The 24,038-nt window shown below is 44.2% G+C and overlaps 1 protein-coding gene across 3 annotated transcripts in view; it reads right to left on the reverse strand.

Annotated features, from left to right (window-relative positions):
• The window catches only part of GADL1 (glutamate decarboxylase like 1), a 191,222-nt gene that overhangs the window by 47,654 nt on the left and 119,530 nt on the right, over nt 1-24,038 (reverse strand). For all 3 annotated transcript variants that reach the window (XM_012099310.3, XM_042235771.1, XM_042235772.2), the window contains exon 14: nt 22,288-22,377. In XM_012099310.3, coding sequence (XP_011954700.3) covers nt 22,288-22,377 — 90 coding nt within the window. The remainder of the gene's footprint in view (nt 1-22,287; nt 22,378-24,038) is intronic.

Genomic DNA, 24,038 nt, shown 5'->3' on the forward strand with positions numbered 1-24,038 from the left:
CTATGCCAAAGCCTCTGACTGTGTGGATTACAATCAACTGTGAAAAATTCTGAAAGAGATGGGAATACAGACCACCTGACCTGCCTCTTGAGAAATCTGTATGCAGGTCAGGAAGCAACAGTTAGAACTGGACATGGAACAACAGACTGGTTCCAAATAGGAAAAGGAGTACGTCAAGGCTATATACTGTCACCCTGCTTATTTAACTTATGCAGAGTACATCATGAGAAACACTGGGCTGGAAGAAGCACAAGCTGGAATCAAGATTGCCAGGAGAAATATCATTAACCTCAGATATGCAGATAACATCACACTTATGGCAGAAAGTGAAGAGGAGCTAAAAAGCCTCTTGATGAAAGTGAAAGAGGAGAGTGAAAAAGTTGGCTTAAAGCTCAACATTCAGAAAACGAAGATCATGGCATCTGGTCCCATCACTTCATGGGAAATAGATGGGAAACAGTGTCACACTTTATTTTTTGGGCTCCAAAATCACTGCAGATGGTGACTGCAGCCATGAAATTAAAAGACACTTACATCTTGGAAGGAAAGTTATGACCAAATTAGATAGCATATTCAAAAGCAGAGACATTACTTTGCCAACAAAGATCCATCTAGTTAAGGCTATGGTTTTTCCAGTGGTCATGTATGGATGTGAAAGTTGGACTGTGAAGAAAGCTGAGCGCCAAAGAATTGATGCTTGTGAACTGTGGTGTTGGAGAAGACTCTTGAGAATCCTTGGACTGCAAGGAGATCTAACCAGTCCATTCTGAAGATCAGTCCTGGGTGTTCTTTGGAAGGAATGATGCTAAAGCTGAAACTCCAGTACTTTGGCCACCTCATGCGAAGAGTTGACTCATTGGAAAAAACTCTGACACTGGTTGTGATTGGGGTCAGGAGGAGAAGGGGACGACCGAGGATGAGATGGCTAGATGGCATCACCGACTTGATGGATGTGAGTCTGAGTGAACTCCAGGAGATGGTAATGGACAGGGAGGCCTGGCGTGCTGCGATTCATGGGGTCGCAAAGAGTGGGACATGACTGAGTGACTGACCTGAACTGAACTGAGTAGGTTTGTGCTCGTGGGTCTCTGCCATTGTCCTAGCAGCATGCCCAGAGAGTCCACTGGCTCGAGGAGGAGGATAAGGGAGCCGTGGAGCAGAAAGCTCCCCACAAGAGTCTAATCTACATCCTTCCCCCTTTCCCTTCCCCGCTCATCTGTTTACTGTTGCTGATCACTGAGGTTTGTGACTGTTGGTTACACAGCGCAGTTGTAACAATAATCACATTCCTGGAGAGGCGAAGAGGGAAACTCTCCTTTTCAAAGAAGACAGGTGTGTTAGAAAGAGAAGGTGCCTCCTGAAGGTTAAGACCTTCCTTAAACGCCTTTCCGTCTTCCACCCCCCGCCTTTGCTCAGCTCCTTCGTCTCCACACAACACGCACTGCGGTGTGTGTTGGGGCTGCTCTCTGCCCTGCCTGCCTCGGCCTCCCGCGCTTCTCAGTAGATGGTGGATTCTCTTCACTGAGTCCTCTGCTTTCCTCTCTCTATCATTTCCCAGGACTTGTATCACTCTCTGTGGAAAATGCCCCGACGCTAGCCCCTGTCCCTGAGTTGTCCTTAAGTCACACCCACTGAGTTCCAGGGGCTCAGCGCCTCTCTGCGGCTGGCATTCCTCTGGGATCTCACACAGAGCTCCCAGACCATGCCCAGCCACTTCTTCTAACGCATTCTTCTCTCTCCTCTTGCTTTGACTGACCATCTTCCAGGTCTGCTGCTGCTGCTGCTAAGCCGCTGCTGTCGTGTCCGACTCTGTGCGACCCCACAGATGGCAGCCCACCAGGCTCCCCCATCCCTGCGATTCTCCAGGCAAGAACACCCAACCGCAAAAACCTCAGGATTAAACAGTTCTCTTCCTGTCATCAGGAACCTGCCAAATACGTTGCAGGTGAGCCGATGTGGCTTTCAGAAGCATGCAGAGGGAGTTACTTAGGTTCATGGAGAACACTCTTTAGAAGCGGAGTGACTGTGGCAATGTGACTTTGCCATGAGTGTGTTGCCTAATTTCAGGATTTTTACTGTACACACTTTCCTTGAACTGGGGGCAGGTGGTGAAGGACAAAAGACAGAGCCTCATCTGTAAAAAGACTGCAGGAACCAGTGAGGGTTTTGGTGGGAGAGAAAGGACACAAGGAGACCATGGCCTTGCGCGCTTTTTCAAAATTAAAGGCTGATATCCTGTACTGTCTTATCAAAAATCAATGACTGGAGCTTTCTTGGTGGTCTAGTGGTTGAGAATCTGCCTGCCAGTGCTGGGGACATGGGTTCAATCCCTGGTCCAGGAAAATCTCACATGTCACGGAGCAATTAAGCCCGTTGCTACAACTACTGAAGCCCATGCTCAGAGACGCCACCACAATGAGAGAAGCTTCTCTTCAGAGAGAAGCCTGTGCGTCACAGCACAGAGCAGCCCCCACGGGCCACAGCTGGCGAGGATCCACACTCAACAGAGAAGACCCAGCCCAGGCAAGAGCAGCAAAATAAACACGTAAATAAAACTTTAAAAATAACTATAAAAATCAATGGCTAATAAATGTGCACACAATATTAACTCGGGCTGACAAAGTAGGGATTAAAGTTTACCATGCAGAACACAGCCCATAAAAACTTTGCGACTACATTTTTTTCTTTTGCCATTCTAAAAGGCAATTCTAAAAGGCATTCTAAAAACACTCTCAGTTTTTAGATAGGCATTTAACAAACGACCTCTGAACAGACCCTGGGTATAAACCTCATACTGGATGTTTTATCTACCTTGTCTTATATAATCCTAGCTTCCAGTCTGGCTGACTTTCCATCACACTGTTGTTGAGAGATGTCTGTCACTGGAGAAAGTACTGAGAATTCTGGGCGCAGCCTCCAGGGGGGAGGCCAGGAGAGCCTATGACAGCCCCTTACCAATTGCTGAGTTAAAATTGACTCAGAATATTTATTTGGTGGATTCTAGGAATGAATAACAACTGTTTACTGAGTATGTGCGGGGCTTATGAACAAAACAAGTGGCTGAGGCTTCTCCCAGGCACCCAGTGTCTGCAGCAAACACATTTTCACATCCCATTAACTGCAGAACCTGAGGTTGTATATGTTTATTTTTATTTCATGGTATATTTTAGCTCCTGTGCTGGCCAAGATGTTTTGTACAGATGGAAATTGGGTAAACTTCCTTCCCTGACTCTCTAGCTGATCCTTGTTCTTCACCTGAAAAAAGCCTCTGAATCTGGACTAAACTTTATCCAAACTGAAAATATCAGTATTTAGCAGACTGCAGTGATCACAAAGCGGGCTGGGATGAGATTTTCAGAGGTGTGTATGGAGACAAACAGAGGAAAAATGAATTTAGTGGACCAGCATTAAGTCAAAAAGTCACATTGGAATTCTTATTCTACCATACGTACAATCAAGCACCCAAACACACACCAACTGGGGCCAAACCTGAGGGTGAGTATTTTAAGACAGTGCTGAAATAGTATACCGCATCAATGTGCTGTCTTTGGCCTTATATATAAGAAACGTGTGTATGTATATACACAGGTATGTGTATGTGGTATTTCAGGAAGATGGGGCCATCGGTGCAGTGAGATTCTAGGGAAAGGGGGCACCAGAACTGAATGAATTACAGGAGGGAGGGCAGAGGCCTTGAGCTCGGAGCTCTGGGATCCATAAGGAACTCATGTGGCCTGGACAGGTGAGAGACACGGATGCGCAAGGTGAAGCCACGTCTCCAAACACCCCAATGGCGCTGCTCAGGCACCTGCATTTTCTAGAGAAGGTGGTGGGAAAGCCTTTAGTTGGATGGAACACAACGATTCAATATCCATTTAAATATAGCCCGCAACGCCTAAGGACAGAGGCTCGGAGCAGCGCTGGTGTCGGAAGCAGAGGGTAGCTGGAGACTCTGGGGCAATTACCTATGCAGGAAAAGAGGAGTGAGGAAATAGGCCTAAAACAGCTTCTGGTTCACCCAGCGCCTCAATACAATATTCCTTTGGAAGGCTATAGTCGAAGTTTCCGTGTGATTTTTCTGAACTGCCATGACTTGAAAAAATACACAACATATAGATCTGAGTTCTCCAGTGCAACAAGCTTACCTCCAAAATCAGAGATTAGAAATTTAACAAACATATTTTTATAAACGGTTTTTTAAGCATACTTTCCACCGTCTGACTTCTACTGAAAATCTAAGTGTGCATATATAAATAAATGTATATACACACATTAAAATTATATATAAAGAGATATATTATACACATATATCTGTGTCTGTATGTGCATATTCATATGGGTGCTTATGCGTATGCATGTGTGCTAAGTTGCTCAGTAGTGTCCAACTCTTTACAACTCTATGAACGTTAGCCTATTAGGCTCCTCTGTCCATGGGATTCTCCAGGCAAGAATACTGGAGTGAGTTGCCATACCCTCCTCCAGGGATCTTCCTGGTCCAGGGATAGAACCCACATCTCCTGCATTGCAGGCAGATTCTTTATCACTGAGCTACTGGGGAAGCCTCCTTTATATGTATATATACATATAAAATCTTTAGTCAGCTTTTGACCAGAAATTTAAAAATTATATAACAAAGTTAGTACATCTACAAAGTGAAAAAATGTACAAGTATCAGAAAATATCTTTTTTTGAAATGATGTAGAATATGGCAATCTAAATTTAGAAAATATGGCTTTGTAATACAAAAGAAACTATCTTTCCATTGATTTTTTTCTAACAAAAAGAACCAAAATATCGCAGTGTGTTCTCATTATCTAACTTTAAATATCTGAATGGGGCTCTCAGGCCATAAAATGTTTATTTAATATGCTGCTGCTGCTGCTGCTAAGTCACTTCAGTCGTGTCCGACTCTGTGCGACCCCATAGATGGCAGCCCACCAGGCTCCCCCGTCCCTGGGATTCTCCAGGCAAGAACACTGGAGTGGGTTGCCATTTCCTTCTCCAGTGCATGAAAGTGAAAAGTGAAAGTGAAGTCGCTCAGTCGTGCCCGACTCTTAGCGACCCCATGGACTGCAGCCGACAGGCTCCTCCGTCCATGGGATTTTCCAGGCAAGAGTACTGAATTTTATGATAATAGCATAGAAAAATTTAATAACAGTATTTTACAAAGAGGTAAGTTTGCATTTTACATAGTGAAGCTGTTTTATATTTAAACTCCATACCAAAGCATAAATAAACTGCTTTAAGAAACTTTCAAAATTTAGTTCTCAAGTAATAAATGAAGATATAAAAGGGGAGAAAATTTCTTAATAGAATTATATTATAAGATTTTAGATTCAAGTTATTTTCTTTGTTCAGACTATAAGAAGATACACAGTATCCATCTTGGAAAATAGTTTCCAAGACATGAGCTGATAGATTCTGATGTTCAGAGTATAATAGAAATCATAACTCAGCTTTGCAAAATTTATGTTAGATTATACTTACAATGTAATGTATGCCTGTCAGAACAACAGAACTGCAGGACCACTGCATTATAAACTAAAAACCAAGCTAAACCTTTATTTGTAAAAACTGAGGAATGATTCAGTTTTAATTTTTAAAATCTTTCCTGTTATCCTTCATAAAAACTCAGCCTCTAGTTACAATGTTTCCAAGCTCTGATCAACATTGTATTAGAGAAGTTACTCAACAACAGAGATGCCCTCCAAGCACCTAGAAGAGAATCTGCCACGTGGTAGGTGCTAGATATGCTTTCTGAATGAATGGGCAGATTCCAAAGCGAATTCTGGCTCCCTGATTGTCTTTTTACGCTGAAGCATTGTTAACGCACACGAAAGATATGAGGAAGAGCCAATTCCCTACTACAAGATCCACTGCAGTACCACCTGGAAAAGCAGCCCCCCAGGCTGTCGGCCGAAAGCCTCCATTCTGAGTCAGATAGGAGGCATTACAGTCTAAAGCAAGCTCTGCTGCTGTAATTCTAGCATTTGAATTACCCCTGCCCCTCCCCCAAACAGTGGGGTGCTATCATTTTTAAGACCTTCTCGATAAGGGGATATTTCCATAGGAAGCAGAGCATGATTCAAAGAGAGATAGTAAGAAAAGTCTGAACTAAAATTAAGAGAGCCATCTGAAGTCACACTTTAAACATCATGACTTCCAAAAAACGTGGGTTTTTTTTTTTGCATTCTGAACTAATGATTATTTGGCCAACAGAAGACAATTAGACAACCACAAGACCAGCCTGCTGGATTCCCACGGAGACAGACGATTGGCCTCCTCCAATTCCCAAGTGTCTTCCTTACCAAGCTGCCCTTGTCCCGAGAATCCCCCACACAGATCATTCGTGAGATGTGATGGTTCCCAGACCTTCCTGCATGTCAGAAGCCAGATAGAACAGACAATCCCAGAGTGTCACTCTGGACCAACCAAATCAGTTGAGAATAAGCAATCACAGATTTTAAAATGTCTATGGGTGAGCTGATGGGCAAGAAAGATAAGAACAACTCATGTCTCTAGGAAACCACTATAAGCATGTGAGCCAGTCACCCACAGGGCAACCTATCAGGCCACGTCTCTGCTCACCGACTCATTCATTTATTGAGCGTCTGGTGCATGTTAGCAGCATTGTGAGATAACGCAAAGGCGCAGCACTAGTAACTGCCCTCTTATTGAAGACACCATACGAGTGTAGGTGATCACTAGGACGGGTTCACACGTGTGCAACATGCAGCTGCAAAGGACCCTGGGTGTGGAAGAGCCTCGTGCTTGGTTTAAGGCTCTGCGGTCACTATCTTGAAATTTCTGATAATTCTGGAACAAAGGGCTCTGTATTTTTGCTTCTGGCTGGGCTCTATACTAGCCTGGCTGTGAAAGCTCGAATATGGCTAACCCCTGGGACATAACCCCATGGACACCCCTGAGAGTGGGACACCCTGCCACTTTCTTCATCTCCCTTTCCATCAACAGTGTCATCAACACAAATAAGTGAATCTTTGCTGATCACAGGGATTGCCAATGCATCTTTCTTCCTTGTGCTAAAATCCATCAGCTATTTCCTCCAACAGGTGACTCCTGACTGCCTGCAGTCCTCTTCCCTGCCTTGTTGCTGTCTTTTCCACTCCCTGCCCCACATGTTGCTGTCTCACAGTAACTGCCAAGACAGGGTAGCAAAGACATCACAGGAGTATATGGAAAGGGTGGTAGTGGTGGGTTAGCCGCTAAATCATGTCCGACTCGTGCAACCTCATGGACTGTCACCAGCCGAGAATACTGGAGTGGGTTGCCATTCCCTTCTCCAGGGGATCTTCTTGACCCAGGGATCAAAGCTGCGTCTCCTCCTCTTTACCAACAGCCACCAAGGGCACCCCATATGGAAAGGGTACTCATGCTCCGCTAAAGCGCTTGAGCCACTCAGGAAGTGCTCTCAGGGCAAGTTGGGGTTTGACAGCTTAACTGGAGGTTGACTCAGACCCCCAAATTCCCTATCTACTAGGTTGAAAGCTGCATTGACGCTAGGAGAAGACTAGGTCATAACCATGTTCCTTCACAGAAGGAAACAGGTACAGTATCTCTGGAGCCTCCAGGAGGAGATCGCACGTGAAGATGGTGAGCAGGAGGCTGAATTAAATCAGATCTCCGCAGGTCCTAAATGACTGTGGACTCTCTCCTCTGGGACGAAGGGAAAGCTAAGCAGTGACATGATCAGGTTTGCATTTTAGAAAGTTCACTGTTATAATGGTATTGAAGGTAATCAGGGGGCGGGGGACAAGAAAGAAGACATGAAGAAAGTGTCTAAGGCTCATACAGCCCTTCAAACATGGGGAAACAAGATTAATAATAATGAAAGGTAGTATTTAATGAACACTGACTTTGTGCCGGACACTGTACCTGAGTGATGCCAACCCTATCAAAACCCTTATGGTATGTGCTTTTTTTTTTTTTTTTTGTATGTGCTTTTTATTATCCCCATGCTATTGAAGGGAAAGAGGAGGTAAAGGGACTTTAAGCAGCTTGTCTCTGGTTACACAGCCAGCAGGCAACAAGGGTGTTATTTATTTAACTCCAGATCTGGTGATTATAAACTCCAATAAAAATCTTAACATGATACCTAAAAAAAAAAAAAAGTTCTACGAGACGTACACAAAGTTTTAAATATTATATTAAAAACTGTTCTTTTAAAAACATCCAGAAGGGTAGCATTTTAGCAGCCTTGAGAACTCATTATAAAGCAACACCATTTAAAACCTTTTGTTCCTGGAACAAAAACAGAAACATGGATCAATAGAACAGATTGGAAGATCCAGAAATAGAAAATTTGTTTTTAAAAAATGTGACACATGATAACACAGGCTTCCCATAACAAAAAGTGCTAGAAAGAATTATTTAATAAATCAAATTGAAATAACTAGATAATAATTTGGGGAACTGATCAGGTTAGATATATACTTTCTACTGTACATAAAAATAGCCTCTGCATGGATTAAGGAGTTAAATACAAATAAAAAAAAATTGAATGACAGAAAAACCAGCAGGAGATGGAATAGAATATTTATCAGATTTGGGAAGGAACAGTAACTTCAGCTTTGAAGCAGCGGAATAAATCATGAAGGGAAGGACTGACAGATTTGAATACATAAAAAATTTAAAACTTCTGTACAATGAGAAAACAGCAAGACTAAAATAAAAAGGACATTATACTGAGGCATTATTTGCATTCCATCTGACAAAAAGGGCTTTTAAACTCAAACTCTATATACCCTCATTCAAATTTATAAGGAAAACATCAGATCTCCAAATATAAATATGTAATAAAAGGAAAAAATAATGGATACACAGAGAAGCACCATAGGTAAAGAAAAAATAGAAAATGGCTCAGTCCACCAACGATTAAAACAATAAAAGGAAAACAGACTTAAGATGGGAGTTTTTACCTTCCTAAGCAACATTCCCCTCAAGCAGACAACACACAGGTTGCCTCACTTGAATGGAAGGCTGAGCACTGGTTGCTTACTGGTGGGTGCGACCTTCTTAAAACTCAGTATCACAACACACAGCTGGAGTCAGGCTCCAAACCACAGTGATTTCCACAATCAGCAATTACATACTGAGCCCTTTTATCTTCCGGAAATAATAAAAGCAAAAGCGGATTGAGCCTGGAGATGGTCATTCATTATCGCCCACAAGGGGAAAATGCTGTAAACCACCTGAACATCACAGATTATGGGAATGGTTTTATAAACTGTGACACACACTATTAAACAAGGTGAGACACTTTAAGCTTTTCAGAATTTTAGTCCAAAAGGATGGAGAGAGACAGGTAGCTATCCTGAGAGGGAAACAGTATGAAGAGCAAATCATAAAATGATTTCCTTTAAGGTTGTTAGAGCCTGGATGAGCTCACCATTGGAGGGGAGCAATATATTAGAGAAAAAAGAAGGAGGAACATGTGAGAAAGAGAGAGAGAGAAGCAAGGAGAGGAAGGCTGGGAGCAGAGGAGAGGGGAGTGTGTGGTGAGAGTGCAGGGGGGCTGAAGTCCGACAGCAGACGTCTGCCAACGTAAGCACAGACGGGAAGACGAAGAGCTACAGGCACATGCTTGAAGTGGAGGCTCAAGGGTCAACTTTATCGTACGAGAATTCCTCACCTAGGTAAGCTGTCCTTGATTTGGCAGGACCCTGTGCCCTTGATATCAGCGGTGCTATAATTCTATAACCTTTTACAGCAGCCAGCTTTTAGTTTCACTTCCCAGCTAGGAAAGGAAAAATGCACAGAAGTGCCACCAGGGGGCAAGTTTGGTACTGGCAAAGGGACTTCAAACAGAACATGCAAAAAAAAATATATCTATTTTTCTTTCAGCACAGGGTCCATTCGCTGTTTTGCAACAGTAAATACTGCATGAAGTCCCAAGCAATTTCCTTAATGGGTGTGTAGTGGGTATGAATTTCGCTCAGGTGTACAAGAAATGTCACAGTGCTTCACAGCCTTTACATAAAATTAAATCCAACCTCAAGCTGTCATCCTACTAGTTCAGGTTGAAAGTCAATTCAGTCAACATCACGGCTCCCGCAGCCTCGCAGGGTCCAGCAGAGATTCTTGGGGGAGTCTCAGTCAGGGCTGACATTTGGTCTTTGGTTCAGTATGTGAAAGGCTTATGGTTTGAACCAACATGGTCCCCTGATAGGCTGTGACTTTTTAGGAATGGGCAGACAGCCACCTGAAACACACAAACACACACACACACACACACACACACACACAGAGGTACCTCCTTAGAGCTCTCAGGGGAGGGAAGCTGGGGATCAAGGCCTCCTTCTCTGCAGAGCCCTTATCTCCAGCATGCCATGCCCCTCTCTGCTCCTCTGCACTGTGCCTGCCACTCTGCCTCCACGGTCCTCACCTTCCTCTGTAGGTTTTGTCTCTGGCCAGCTGAAGCTTGCAGAAAATCTAGGAAGACAGACGTCTTCAAAACTACAGAAGCCCCAAGAGAAGCGCGGAGTCCAGAGGGCAGGCCTCCCCTCAGGACAGGGACGGCTGAAAACACGACAGCAGCAAACACACCTATACCCTAAGCATGCTGCCACACTGCCCACAAGACCACAGTTCTTAAAAACCCCGCTCACAAGTCCGCCAGCATGAGACAGTGAGTTTTCTTTTTCTGGCAGATGACACAGAACTCAGCTATCCCTCAGAGTTGATGGCGGGCCAGGACTGGCCATCAGATTAGCTGCCCTGGGGGAGCAAAGATAAGGGTGGGGCACATCTTCATCTCAAGGAGCTTCTGGTGGCACACACACGGAAATGTGGGATCAGGTACTAGTGGATTTAGGGAAGAGTTGCAAGCTAAAAGCCTGAAGGCCAGATCCCACTGGCCTTAACACATTTTCCGTTTGCCAACATTTACGACATTTAAAAGCAAAGGCCAGTTCTATTCACAATTTTTTAAGGAATCTCCACACTGTTCTCCATAGTGGCTGTACTAGTTTGCATTCCCACCAACAGTGTAGGAGGGTTCCCTTTTCTCCACACCCTCTCCAGCATTTATTGCTTGCAGATTTTTGGATCGCAGCCATTCTGACTGGTGTGAAGTGGTACCTCATTGTGGTTTTGATTTGCATTTCTCTGATAATGAGTGATGTTGAGCATCTTTTCATGTGTTTGTTAGCCATCCGTATGTCTTCTTTGGAGAAATGTCTATTTAGTTCTTTGGCCCATTTTTTGATTGGGTCGTTTATTTTTCTGGAATTGAGCTGCAGAAGTTGCTTGTATATTTTTGAGATTAGTTGTTTGTCAGTTGCTTCATTTGCTATTATTTTCTCCCATTCAGAAGGCTGTCTTTTCACCTTGCTTATAGTTTCCTTTGTTGTGCAGAAGCTTTTAATTTTAATTAGACTCCATTTGTTTATTTTTGCTTTTATTTCCAGTATTCTGGGAGGTGGATCATAGAGGATCCTGCTGTGATTTATGTCGGAGAGTGTTTTGCCTATGCCATATGACCCAGCAATCCCACTGCTGGGCATACACAGTGAGGAAACCAGAACTGAGAGAGACACTTGCACCCCAATGTTCATCGCAGCACTGTTTATAGTAGCCAGGACATGGAAACAACCTAGATGTCCATCAGCAGATGAATGGATAAGAAAGCTGTGGTACATATACACGATGGAGTATTACTCAGCCGTTAAAAAGAATTCATTTGAATCAGTTCTAATGAGATGGATGAAACTGGAGCCAATTATACAGAGTGAAGTAAGCCAGAAAGAAAAACACCAATACAGTATACTAACACACATATATGGAATTTAGAAAGATGGTAATGATAATCCTGTATGTGAGACAGCAAAAGAGACACAGATGTATAGAACAGACTTTTGGACTCTGAGGGAAGGGAGAGGGTGGGATGATTTCGGAGAATGGCACTGAAACATGTATACTATCATGTAAGAAATGAATTGCCAGTCTATGTTCGATACAGGATACAGGATGCTTGGGGCTGGTGCATGGGGATGATCCAGAGAGATGATACGGCGTGGGAGGTGGGAGGGGGGTTCAGGATTGCGAACTCATGTACACCCGTGGCAGATTCATGTCAATGTATGGCAAAAACAATACAGTATTATAAAGTAAAATAAAGTAAAAATAAAAATTAAAAAAAAAAAGCAAAGGCCAGTTTACATAAGTTTCTATAAATCTAGAATCTCTTAAAAAAAATAAGGGGGCCTGGAAAGCCAAGTCTGCATCCCCATGGCAGCCATCCCTAGGGACTGAGCGGAGGCTGCGCCAGGCGCCTGGAACCAGCGCTCCCTGCCAGCTGGCCACAGCCCTCACCACTCCCTGCGGTACCATCCCCGTCTTCTTCCTTCCTGTGTGCTGCTGGCTCACCGCTACAGGTTTTAGGTTTGCAACTCCTGACTGAGTGGACTAAATGACGTTATACTCAGGACACAGCGGTAAACGTTCCATGAAACTAACAGCGTCTTCAGTTCTTCAGGGCTCAGCACGATGGATCTGGAGATTCAGGATTATTTCAGACAAGCCTGAAGATCTGAGCACAGTAAAGAAACTGCTGTGTTTAAGTGACCGACTTGTTTCATCTGCAGATGTTACAGACCAGGCCAGTCATCCTCCCAGCTTCACACAGACAGTATGTATGACTGTGTGCCGAAGACCAAACCCGAGGCACCAACAGGGATTTGGGAAACGTGGCTGCGGCTCTGTTCTCTGGCCTCATTTCCCGTCACTGCTATCCTGATGGATCAGCCAGTCACACGGGGACAAGTGTGTGCTGCAGTGAGTGAGCTGCCAGAGGCCACGCCCACGGACATTCTTCTCTGAGACACAGCCCTGTCCTGACCTCGGGTCCACGGGCTCAGCCCTAGCCTTTAGGGACACCGGCTTCATTTTTCTGAACTTAAATTTGCAACAGATCATTAAAAGCTCAGAACTTCTTGCACAGTTAGAAAAGTCTAACAGAAACATGCGAGACTGTTAAACTTAGCAGACAAAAATAAAGGAAAGAAAATGATAATTTTTTATTGAGAACATCTAGACTTGTTTGGCTTTCTTGAGGGGGGGTGTGGTTCAAGTAACAATCTGGGGAAACTCTTCCCTATATGTCTGAAAATAATGCTTAAAGACCAGAAAGCAATATATGAAATAAATTAACAACATTAATTTGACAAATGTATCCTACATGTTGAAAAGTGTTACTGAACACAAAGGACAATTCATGTGAACCTCCCCTTTATACACACATCCCCAACATGCAGCCGTGTGAACCTTTAACTGTTTGAAACTGTATTGACCCAACAAAGGAGAGCTACTCAGAAAGACCATGAGGAAACACAGGGAAAAGAGATGGGTATCAAAGCGGCCCAACGAAGCACCCACCTCCTCCTGCAGAAGGGCCAGCCAGCCTCCCGGGCTGACTCTGAAGAAGCTGCATGCAAGGGACTAAGGGGCTCCTTGACCCCTGACGACCCCAAAGAAACTGCTTACAACTAACAGAGTATCTGGCAGATTGTACAAAATAACATCTTTCCCTGAGAGAATACCTAAGAGAAGAGCATTTTATCTCTGGTCTTAATAGTTTGGGGAAAGAGGATATAGTATCTGTCCCCGATGGCTCAGCATGTGAACCCACCTCCCAATGCAGGAGACACCGGGGAGATGTAAATTCAATCCCTGGGTCAGGAAAAATCCCCTGGAGGAGGAAATGGCATCCTGCTCCAGTGTTCTTGCCTGGAAAATTCCATGGACAGAGGGGCCTGGTGGTCTATAGTTCAAAGGGTCGCAAATACTCGGACATGATTGAGCAGCTAAGCAGGCACGCAGGCAAGACATAATAGAGTATTTTCAAAATTGACATCCCAGCCATCATCAGGAGGACGCCATCTCAAGTTACACTTGGAAATATTTTGGGCTTCCCTCATGGCTCAGCTGGTAAAGAAGCCGCCTGTAATGTAGGAGACCCTGGTTCGACTCCTAGGTCGGGAAGATCTGCTGGAGAAGGGAAAGGCTACCCACTCCAGTATTCTTGGGCTTCCCTGGTGGTTTAGCTGGTAGAGAACCCACCTGCAATGCGGGAGACCTGGGTTTGATCCCTGGGTTGGGAAGATCCCCTGGAGAAGGGAAAGGCTACCCACTCCAGTAATCTGGCCTGGAGAATTCCATGGACTGTATAGTCCATGGGGTCGTGAAGAGTCAGACACGACTGAGCGACTTTCACTTTCTTTTCAAGACACTTCTATATTAGCTGCTGCTGCTAAGTCGCTTCAGTCGCGTCCAACTCTGTGCAACCCCATAGATGGCAGCCCACCAGGCTCCTCTGTCCCTGAGATTCTCCAGGCAAGAATACTGGAGTGGGTTGCTATTTCCTTCTTCCTTCTATATTAGAATATTCTTAAATATGATTTTTAAAGTTTGGCTTTAAAATGAAGAATATCCACTAGCAAACAGGATTTTTGAAGATGTTATAATTTCTGTATCACAGGGTTAAAAAAGAATCTCATGTTTGGAAAAAAAACAAACACTGTCATGGTTTTAAAGAAAAGCATGGGGGTTTTAGGGGTTTTTAGTTCACAGTCAAAAAATGAGTTATTGATAAGCCAATGTCACAGAGGATGAGGAAAAGAAAATCAAAATCAAGTCCCCAAAATACACAGAAGACTTAAAAACGTGTACGGACTCATATGCACTGGTGTGAACGCACACCCACAGAGGAAGCGAGTGAAGACAGCCAGGGCACTGAGGCCCTCCCTGCCGCAGACCCGGGAGTGGGTGTGCTTGGAAGCACACGACCCTCCCCGGTGTTCGTGTCTCAACTGCTGTTCATTGGAAACCTACCAGGGAGAACAGGAGATTCCCTCCAAAGATACCCAGAGTGCCATATCAAGCTATACCACCAAATAAGCAATAAAACAACAAAGCCATCAAGCAGGTTCTAAACGATTTAGTCTTCAACCAGAAATCAAATTGCCAACATCTGCTGGATCATGGAAAAGCAAGAGAGTTCCAGAAAACATCTATTTCTGCTTTATTGACTATGCCAAAGCCTTTGACTATATGGATCACAATAAACTATGGAAAATTCTGAAAGAGATGGGAATACCAGACCACCTGACCTGCCTCTTGAGAAACCTGTATGCAGGTCAAGAAGCAACAGTTAGAATTGGACATGGAACAACAGACTGGTTCCAAATAGGAAAAGGAGTAAGTCAAGGCTGTATATTGTCACCCTGCTTATTTAACTTATATGCAGAGTACATCATGAGAAACACTGCAATCAGCAATCCTGATTCCAGGGAGAAATATCAATAACCTCAGATATGCAGATGACACCACCCTTATGGCAGAAAGTGAAGATGAACTAAAGAGCCTCTTGATGAAAGTGAAAGAGGAGAGTGAGAAAGTTGGCTTAAAGCTCAACATTCAGAAAACTAAGATCATGGCATCCAGTCCCATCACTTCATGGCAAATAGATGGGGAAACAGTAGAAACAGTGGCTGACTTTATTTCTCTGGGCTCCAAAATCACTGCAGATGGTGATTGCAGCCATGAAATGGAAAGATGTTACTCCTTGGAAGGAAAGTTATAACCAACCTAGACAGCATATTAAAAAGCAGAGACATTACTTTGTCAACAAAGTTCTGTCTAGTCAAGTCTATGGTTTTTCCAGTAGTCATATATGGATGTGAGAGTTGGACTATAAAGAAAGCTGAGCACCGAAGAATTGGTGCTTTTAAACTGTGGTGTTGGAGAAGACTCTTGAAAGTCCCTTGGACTGCAAGGAGATACAGCCAGTCCATCCTAAAGGAGATCAGTCCTGGGTGTTCATTGGAAGGACTGATGTTGAAGGTGAAACTTCAATACTTTGGCCACCTGATGCGAACAGCTGACTCATTTGAAAAGACCCTGGTGCTGGGAAAGATTGAGGGCAGGAGAAGGGGACGACAGAGGATGAGATAGTTGGATGGCATCACCAACTCAATGGACATGAGTTTGGGTGAACTCCGGGGGTTGGTGATGGACAGGAAGGCCTGGTGTGCTGCGGTTCATGGGGTCGCAAAGAGTAGGACACGACTGAGCGACTGATCTGACTGACTGTTGAGGAGAAAGGAGCCTGTTATAAATGTCAAACATTAGTCACAAATCTGCAGGTCTGTGAATGAAAAAAAATGTTGAAATGACCATTCCTGATTACAAAACACACTTTATTGATTACCTCTAAGAATGTGAATTATGGTGGTGGAACGCAGAGCTGTTGAAGAGACGGCGACCGAGGAGGAAGCCTTCTGCATCGGAACACTGAGTGATGACGAAATAAAACAAGCTGACCAAGCTTCAGTTACACTCCCCGGGCCTTATGGCTTCAGCTTTCTCTCTGTTCCCTCTCCCCAGCTCCCCTGCCCCTCCCACCCAGTCACCGAGTGAGAAGAAATAAAGTCGCCTTAGGGAGCGATGTGTTCTTGACCACAGAGCAGGCAGCCTTTAGAAGCCCTGGGTGGCCTGCTGAAGCTCTCGCTCTGGACCCAGGGGCACTGTCTCTGAACCTGAAATCTGTGCAGATAGTGGGTGTTTCAGCAAGGAGATGAGACGAAGAAAAAGAGAAGTGGGCAGGAAACGCAAATGTTTGCACATTAATTGATTGACTATGGCATAGTCATGGTCTCCAAATAAGACAGTCCCTTTGGTATAAGAAGACAAGATTAGAGCATCTCCGAGTAATTAAACATTTTAAGTCCATTCCTAAAAACACTTATTTGCTCTGCGACAATTGTGAAAGTCACTCAGTTGTGTCCGACTCTTTGGGACCCCACAGACTATACAATTCATGGAATTTTCCAGGCCAGAATACTGGAGTGGGTAGCCTTTCCCTTCTCCAGGGGATCTTCCCAACCCAGGGATCGAACCCTGGTCTCCCACATTGCAGGTGGATTCTTTAGCAGCTGAGCCACTAGGGAAGCCCAATACTTATTTTGTGTATTGTTTAAATGTAGATACCATTTTTAAAATGAATACATGCAGGGGACTTTCCTGGTGGCCCACCTTGCAATGCAGGGGATGTGGGTCTGATCCCTGGTCGGGAACTAAGATGCCACATGCCGCAGACTAATTAAGCCCGCAATCCACAACTAGAGAGCCCAGGCGCCAGAAGATCTCGAGTGCCGCAACTGAGACCTGATGTGGCCAAATAAATAAAGGGAAATTTTAAAAAATTAATACATGTAGATGATTTTAAAACAACTAACACATATTGGGGTAAAGACTCAATTAAAAATTTTTTTTCTAACTGTTACAAGATTGTGGTCAAAGCTTGGATAGCCTTTGTCCGGATGACACTCAAGAACCTCTCTGCCTTCACTGGGTCTATACTTTGGTTTGCTATTATTGTTGCTGTCATTCCTATTACCTTCACAAAAGCAATATACATTAAAGAAATTAAGATATCACAGAGGAATAGAAAGGAAAGGGAAAATCACCTGTAACTATGTCTAAAGAAGTTTGGTGTCTATCGTCTGCCGCTTCCCTACCCACATAAACAGTATTTCATATGTACGTGAGTATCTATGTCTATACAAACTATGGGCTTTCCAGGTGGCACTAGTGGCAAAGAATCCACCTGCCAAAGCAGGAGACACAAGTTTGGTTCCTGGGTCAGGAAGATCCTCTGGAGGAAGAAATGTCAACCCATTCAAGTATTCTCACCTGGAAAACTCCATGGATTGAGGAGCCTGGCGGGCTACACTGCATGGGCATTGCAAAGAGTCAGACACAACTGAGTGATTGAGCACACACACACAAACAGTAATTTTTCAAAATTCACATCACGCTGCTGCTGCTGCTGGTGCTAAGTTGCTTCAGTCGTGTCCGACTCTGTGCGACTCCATAGACGGCAGCCCACCAGGCTCCCCCATCCCTGGGATTCTCCAGGCAAGAACACTGGAGTGGGTTGCCATTTCCTTCTCCAATGCATGAAAGTGAAAAGTGAAAGTGAAGTCGCTCAGTCGTGTCCGACTCTTAGCGACCCCATGGACTGCAGCCTACCAGGCTCCTCCTGGATCCTCATGGATTTTTCAGGCAAGGGTACTGGAGTGGGGTGCCATTGCCTTCTCCTGCATCATGCTATAGTGACTGTTCTATAACTTATCTTTCTGGTTAATAACAAATTATGAATATGTTATTCTGGAACAAAATTTTAATAATCTATACACTACAAATTTGCATATAAATTGCATACTATATTTGAACCAATTCCCTATAGCTGAATATTGAAGTTTTTACAAATGTCTTGCTATTTTAATGCCAGACCTTTGGAGGCCAGGCAAAATGGACTAGATTGTACCCTGTGGATCAGTCATTCTCAGGGGAACGGTACTACACCTTCAGGGAATATTCTGGGAAGTCAGGCAGATGCTTTTGGTTTTCTTGATATTTGGGGGTTGCTACTGGTATTCAGTAGCTTGGGCACCCAGATGCCAGCTGCCCTGCCCTGTGCAGAGCGTTCCTGAGCCAGAAAAAGCTGCCCCACATCCTGCAGCACTTTCAAACGTCCTGCTGGAAATGCAGGAGCCCAGGAGCCTGATTATAGTTACCGGAACCTGTTTCACAAGCAAATGCAAACTATCCTATGCCCGTTTTAAAAAAACACTAAGTTTTCTACTATCATGTAAATCAAGGGGAAATGTTTTCTTCAGTGCTTTACCAGGAGGTGTGTGTCTTGTTTTGAAAATTATGGGGCTTTCCCCAGTGGCCCAGTGGGTGAGACTCTGCTTCCAGTGCAGCGGGCATGGGTTCAATCCCTGATCAGGAAACTAAGATCCCACATGCTGCACAGCACAGCCAAAAAGTGAAAATTAAAAAAAAGAGAAAAAAAAGAAAATTATGTCTTTAATATCATCACCCCATTCCTATTATTTGTATCAGCAACAACTTTTAAGAGTCATATTCATGGTGATTCTAAGAGGATATATAAGGATCTTATCACTTCCTCATGTCTTCTAATCTTGTTGTACCAAATGTTTATGTAATAAAATACATATCTCTAAAGGTTATTATTCCTTCATATGACCAGTAACACCTTCTGCTACCTTTTACAAAATTCCATGTAGGTAGGCCTTATTTTCTATTGGTTTCATCTTCAGAGAATAAAGAGAGCATCAACAGAATTTATTATAAACAGTAGTTGGTAGTCGATCGGGTGGAAAGCTGTGACTAGAAGAACAAGGAAAGCATTCAGAGGCCTTCAGGAGGAAAATGAGGAGGTAAAACAGGGCAGCAGGTATGACTGTGTGGAGAGAAGAAAAAATAAACAGGGGACAGAGACCAGAAAAGATGGAGGAACAATCTGCTTGGGGAACTGATGAAGACCTAGAAGGCCGCAATGTCTGGAAAAAAAAATAAGAAAAATAGCTCTAACGGAGGGCAACTTAAAAAGGAGTCTGGAACCCAGTGGATGCGCAGGGTGCGGGAGGGGCTGCCACAGCAGCAGGAGAATGACTGTGTTCTCAACAAGTCTCACATGTGTACGTGAGCGCACACAGACACACACACTCAACTCCAGATTCATTACCAAACAGTCTTCCTCCCCTCCTCCTGCCAGAGGGAAGGCTTCTCACACCATTGATTCTGAACCCTGACAGCTCCATCTGACACGAGTCTGAGGCAGGCGGGCAAAGCCTTATTTGGCTTATTTATTTGTTTGTGATTCTCCAACCAAGATAAACCCTGAAACAAATTTCGAGTGTGCTTTAAGTACGCTCTAGGTTATAAATCACATGCCTGCATTCTCATACTACAGTAAGCGTGAAATCGCATAGATCATCAATAGATACATATGCCTCCCTGCCTTGCCGAATCCACGCACACGCTTCCACACCAAGAGAGAGGCTAAAAGGGAACTTAGACTGGGCACCCATGATGATTCACCTGCAACATACATGTTTATGAGTCAGAAGAAACCAGAACAATTAGAATCGGATGATACCAGACTGAGCCAGGGCCCCAAGGTTCTAACAGGCAGAAAAGCATTTCCAAAATGAAAGGATGGAGATTCACGGACGTTAGTCATGAGAGCACAAATGCTGGAAAAAACGGCAGGGAGAAGAGACGGCCCCGATTCATATTCAGTTTCCAGTTAAGATTAAAACTGTATTATGTGCTGACTTATCTGATTTCAACTTACATACCCATCTTGATTTCAAATTTTCTGAGATTAGATCATGTAAACACTTCTTTAAACAAAGGAAGAGTGAGGCCACAGTATCCCCAAACATAAAAGGAACTATTTAGTTGTCCTGATCCATGTCCGTGCAATGGTCCATAAAAGATGAACATCACCTTCTTGTGTGCTTTTCTTAACAATCAGAAAGACAGAATGGCCACCATATTTTTCTCAGCTGTTAGCAATTATCCCCCACATCGCCAAACAACGCCTGATGCATTCCATCAAAGCCAACAACGTCCCTGGAAACATCACGATTAAATTCTCACACCATTAAGCTCTTGTTTCTTTTTGAGTCACTTACCGCCTGAAATGTATTTTTTAGCACTTTCTCATTTGCACTGTATGACATATGAAAGGCAAGCCAGACCCTGCCTGAAATGGCCCATGGAGGGCTTGTCTAGGCAAAGGCACAGGTAACTCTGTCCATCTCTCCCTATCTCTGCGACCTGATCGCAGGTTCAAGGAGCGGTAGAGTATTTCTATACTGGGTGTGTGCTGTGCTACCTTGCAGGAGAATAAATGAGCCACGAATAAACAGAAAGTGACCCAAGGCAAAAGAAGATGCTGCAGGTAAGGATCCAGGCGGCTGTGGCTTAAAGGTCATGATCGTCCCACCTCCATCCGACGAGGCACAAATTCCAAGCACCTCGCTGTGGGAGACGGGCCTCCATCTGCGCACGGCACTCATCCTACCCTCCGCACCGCCCCCCACCCCACTCTGTTGGTCTCCTACCACGCCCTCCTCTCTCGAGCCTCTGGGCCAGCACGCTGTGATTCTTCCTGCAACTGCCTGACTGGCAGCTACTTACTATTCAAGATTCCGATCTTCTGTCACAGACACTAGGGTGATATCCTTTCTCTCTGCCTTTATAGGGTTTCTCTCCCTCTAGGCACCTGTGAGTCCCCTTGTGATGATCTCTTTACTTGCCTGTCTCCTAGAATACAAGATTCCCAGGATGGGGACCAAGTCCCTTACGTGTGTATCTCCTGGGCCAAGCATGGCGAGCACCTGATTGGAAAGTTCGCCCTTTTCTTCTAGAGGGCAAGGAGAAGGGATACCGTCTATCAAAGCTGTTAAAACTATCATTTATTTCCCCACTGAGGGCTGAGAGGGGTTTGTATATAGTAGCTGTTACTGCCAGGCCCATATAGCTAGCTCACTGTGCTGGAGAAGGAGCAGGCAGGGGATACAGGGATACAGGGCTCCTGACATGACGGGACCCAAGAACTTGCCCTTTACATGATGGGCACAGAGTGCTCAGGGGATGCTCATTCAATTCAATCTGCACTCCGTCCATGCAGCAGGGAGGTGGGGTCATGGAAGGTCGACTTGGGAGACTTCAGAGTTCTTGGGAATGTGGGTTAGGAGGAGGATGCTCCCTGGCAGGGCCATGCTGGAGGAGGGGCAGGAGGGACACAAGAAGTCCCCAGCGTCCGAGGCCTCTCCTCACTCTGGATGGCCAGCCCTCCCAAGCTGTGTGTGAAGGTTCCCGGCAGCATATTCAGTTAGATGGTGAGCTGATGTTCATTGCTGGCATCTCTTTCTTTTTTATCACGTTAGTCCCTTGGGCAAAAGATGCAGGGTCTTTGTTGACAGAAAGAACAGAAAGTCTCACATTCACAAAGGGGAGCAGATTTAGACTTTAAGGTTACCTTCTAGTGAGGTGATTCAAACAGTCACAGACAAGCACCAGTGGAGATGAAGAAAGAAGCATTTCATCATATGACATTAGCCATTGCCAGATCACATGCTCTGAAGCGCACCGAGAATTAGAACTTCGTATAAATTCTACAACCATTTTGCAAACAGCACAATTATTTTGAGTGTGTGTGTGTGTGTGTGTGTGTGTGTGTGTGTGTGTGTGTCAAGTGTGTTGGCTGGTCAAATGTAAACAATGCTTACATCTGTTTGGCGTGTGCTTAGCTTTTAATATACTAAGAACCACCTCTCTAGAACTTCAAGAAGATCTTGCCAGTCTGGAATTATTTACAGGCTCAATAGACAATGGGCATTGGATCTATTTCATTGGAAGGAAAGATGTGATGTGCTTATTACTCACCAAATGAAGTTTTGCCCAGAATTCAGGTCCTTCTTCCATCTGTCTGAGGCTTGGTGGAATGTACCAAAAGCAAATATTGGCATATTCAGGCTGAAGAGGAAGAAAGTTTGAAAGCTGTTAATTAATCTTAGAATGCAGTTTAACTCTAAGCTAGTTTCTCTGAGTCATCATATGTGTCTAACGTTGGTAACATCAGAATCTGATAGATTAGACATCCATCCTGCCTTACTTTCAGTACTTATTGGGAAATTTTCTTCTCCATTGGTGTACTCATCCTGCCTTACTTTCAGTACTTATTGGGAAATTTTCTTCTCCATTGGTGTACTCATCCTGCCTCACTTTCAGTACTTATTGGGAAATTTTCTTCTCCGTTGGTGTACCCAGAGAGTGCTATTTCCTCTGGATACAGGATGAGCACAAGATCAAGAATAAACACAATTAAGTTCGAAACTGACCCAATGCAGATCTAACTAAGCATTAGTTATAGTGTCTGACACACAAACACCCAGAGGTGCCCTCATTTGTCCCTCTGGTGTGATCACTCACCTAGAGCCAGACATCCTGGAATGCAAAGTCAAGTGGGTCTTAGAAAGCATCACTATGAACAAAGCTAGTGGAGGTGATGGAATTCCAGTAGAGCTATTTCAAATCCTAAAAGATGATGCAGTGAAAGTGCTGCACTCAATATGCCAGCAAATTTGGAAAACTCAGCAGCGGCCACAGGACTGGAAAAGGTCAGTTTTCATTCCAATCCCAAAGAAAGGCAATGCCAAGGAATGCTCAAACTACCGCACAATTGCACTCATCTCACACGCTAGCAAAGTAATGCTCAAAATTCTCCAAGCCAGGCTTCAGCAATACGTGAACCATGAACTTCCAGATGTTTGGAAGTTGTTCCAACTTCCAGATGTTCAAGTTCCGTGAACTTCTGCTTTATTGAGGATGTCAAAGCCTTTGACTGTGTGGATCACAATAAACTGTGGAAAATTCTGAAAGAGATGGGAATACCAGACCACCTGACCTGCCTCTTGAGAAATCTGTATGCTGGCCAGGAAGCAACAGTTAGAACTGGACATGGAACAACAGACTGGTTCCAAATAAGAAAAGGAGTAGGTCAAGGCTGTATATTGTCACCCTGCTTATCTAACTTATATGGAGAGTACATCATGAGAAACACTGGGCTGAAATAAGTACAAGCTGGAATCAAGATTGCCGGGAGAAATATCAATAACCTCACATATGCAGATGACACCACCCTTATGGCAGAAAGTGAAGAAGAACTAAAGAGCCTCTTGATGAAAGTGAAAGAGGAGAGTAAAAAAGTTGGTTTAAAGCTCAACATTCAGAAAATGAAGATCATGGCATCCAGTCCCATCGCTTCATGGCAAATAGATGGGGAGACAGTGGAAACAGTGGCTGACTTTATTTTGGGGGGCCCAAAAATCACTGCAGATGGTGATTGCAGCCATGAAATTAAAAGATGCTTACTCCTTGGAAGGAAAGTTATGGCCAACCTAGATAGCATATTCAAAAGCAGAGACATTACTTTGTCAACAAAGGTCTATCTAGTCAAGGCTATGGTTTTTCCAGTGGTCATGTATGGATGTGAGAGTTGGACTATAAAGAAAGCTAAGCACTGAAGAAGTGACGGTTTTGAACAGTGGTGTTGGAAAAGACTCTTGAGAGTCCCTTGGACTGCAAGGAGATCCAACCAGTCCATCCTAAAAGACATCAGTCCTGGGTGTTCATTG

The sequence above is a fragment of the Ovis aries genome, chromosome 19 (genome assembly GCF_016772045.2).
Source record: "Ovis aries strain OAR_USU_Benz2616 breed Rambouillet chromosome 19, ARS-UI_Ramb_v3.0, whole genome shotgun sequence".
NCBI lineage: Eukaryota > Metazoa > Chordata > Mammalia > Artiodactyla > Bovidae > Ovis > Ovis aries.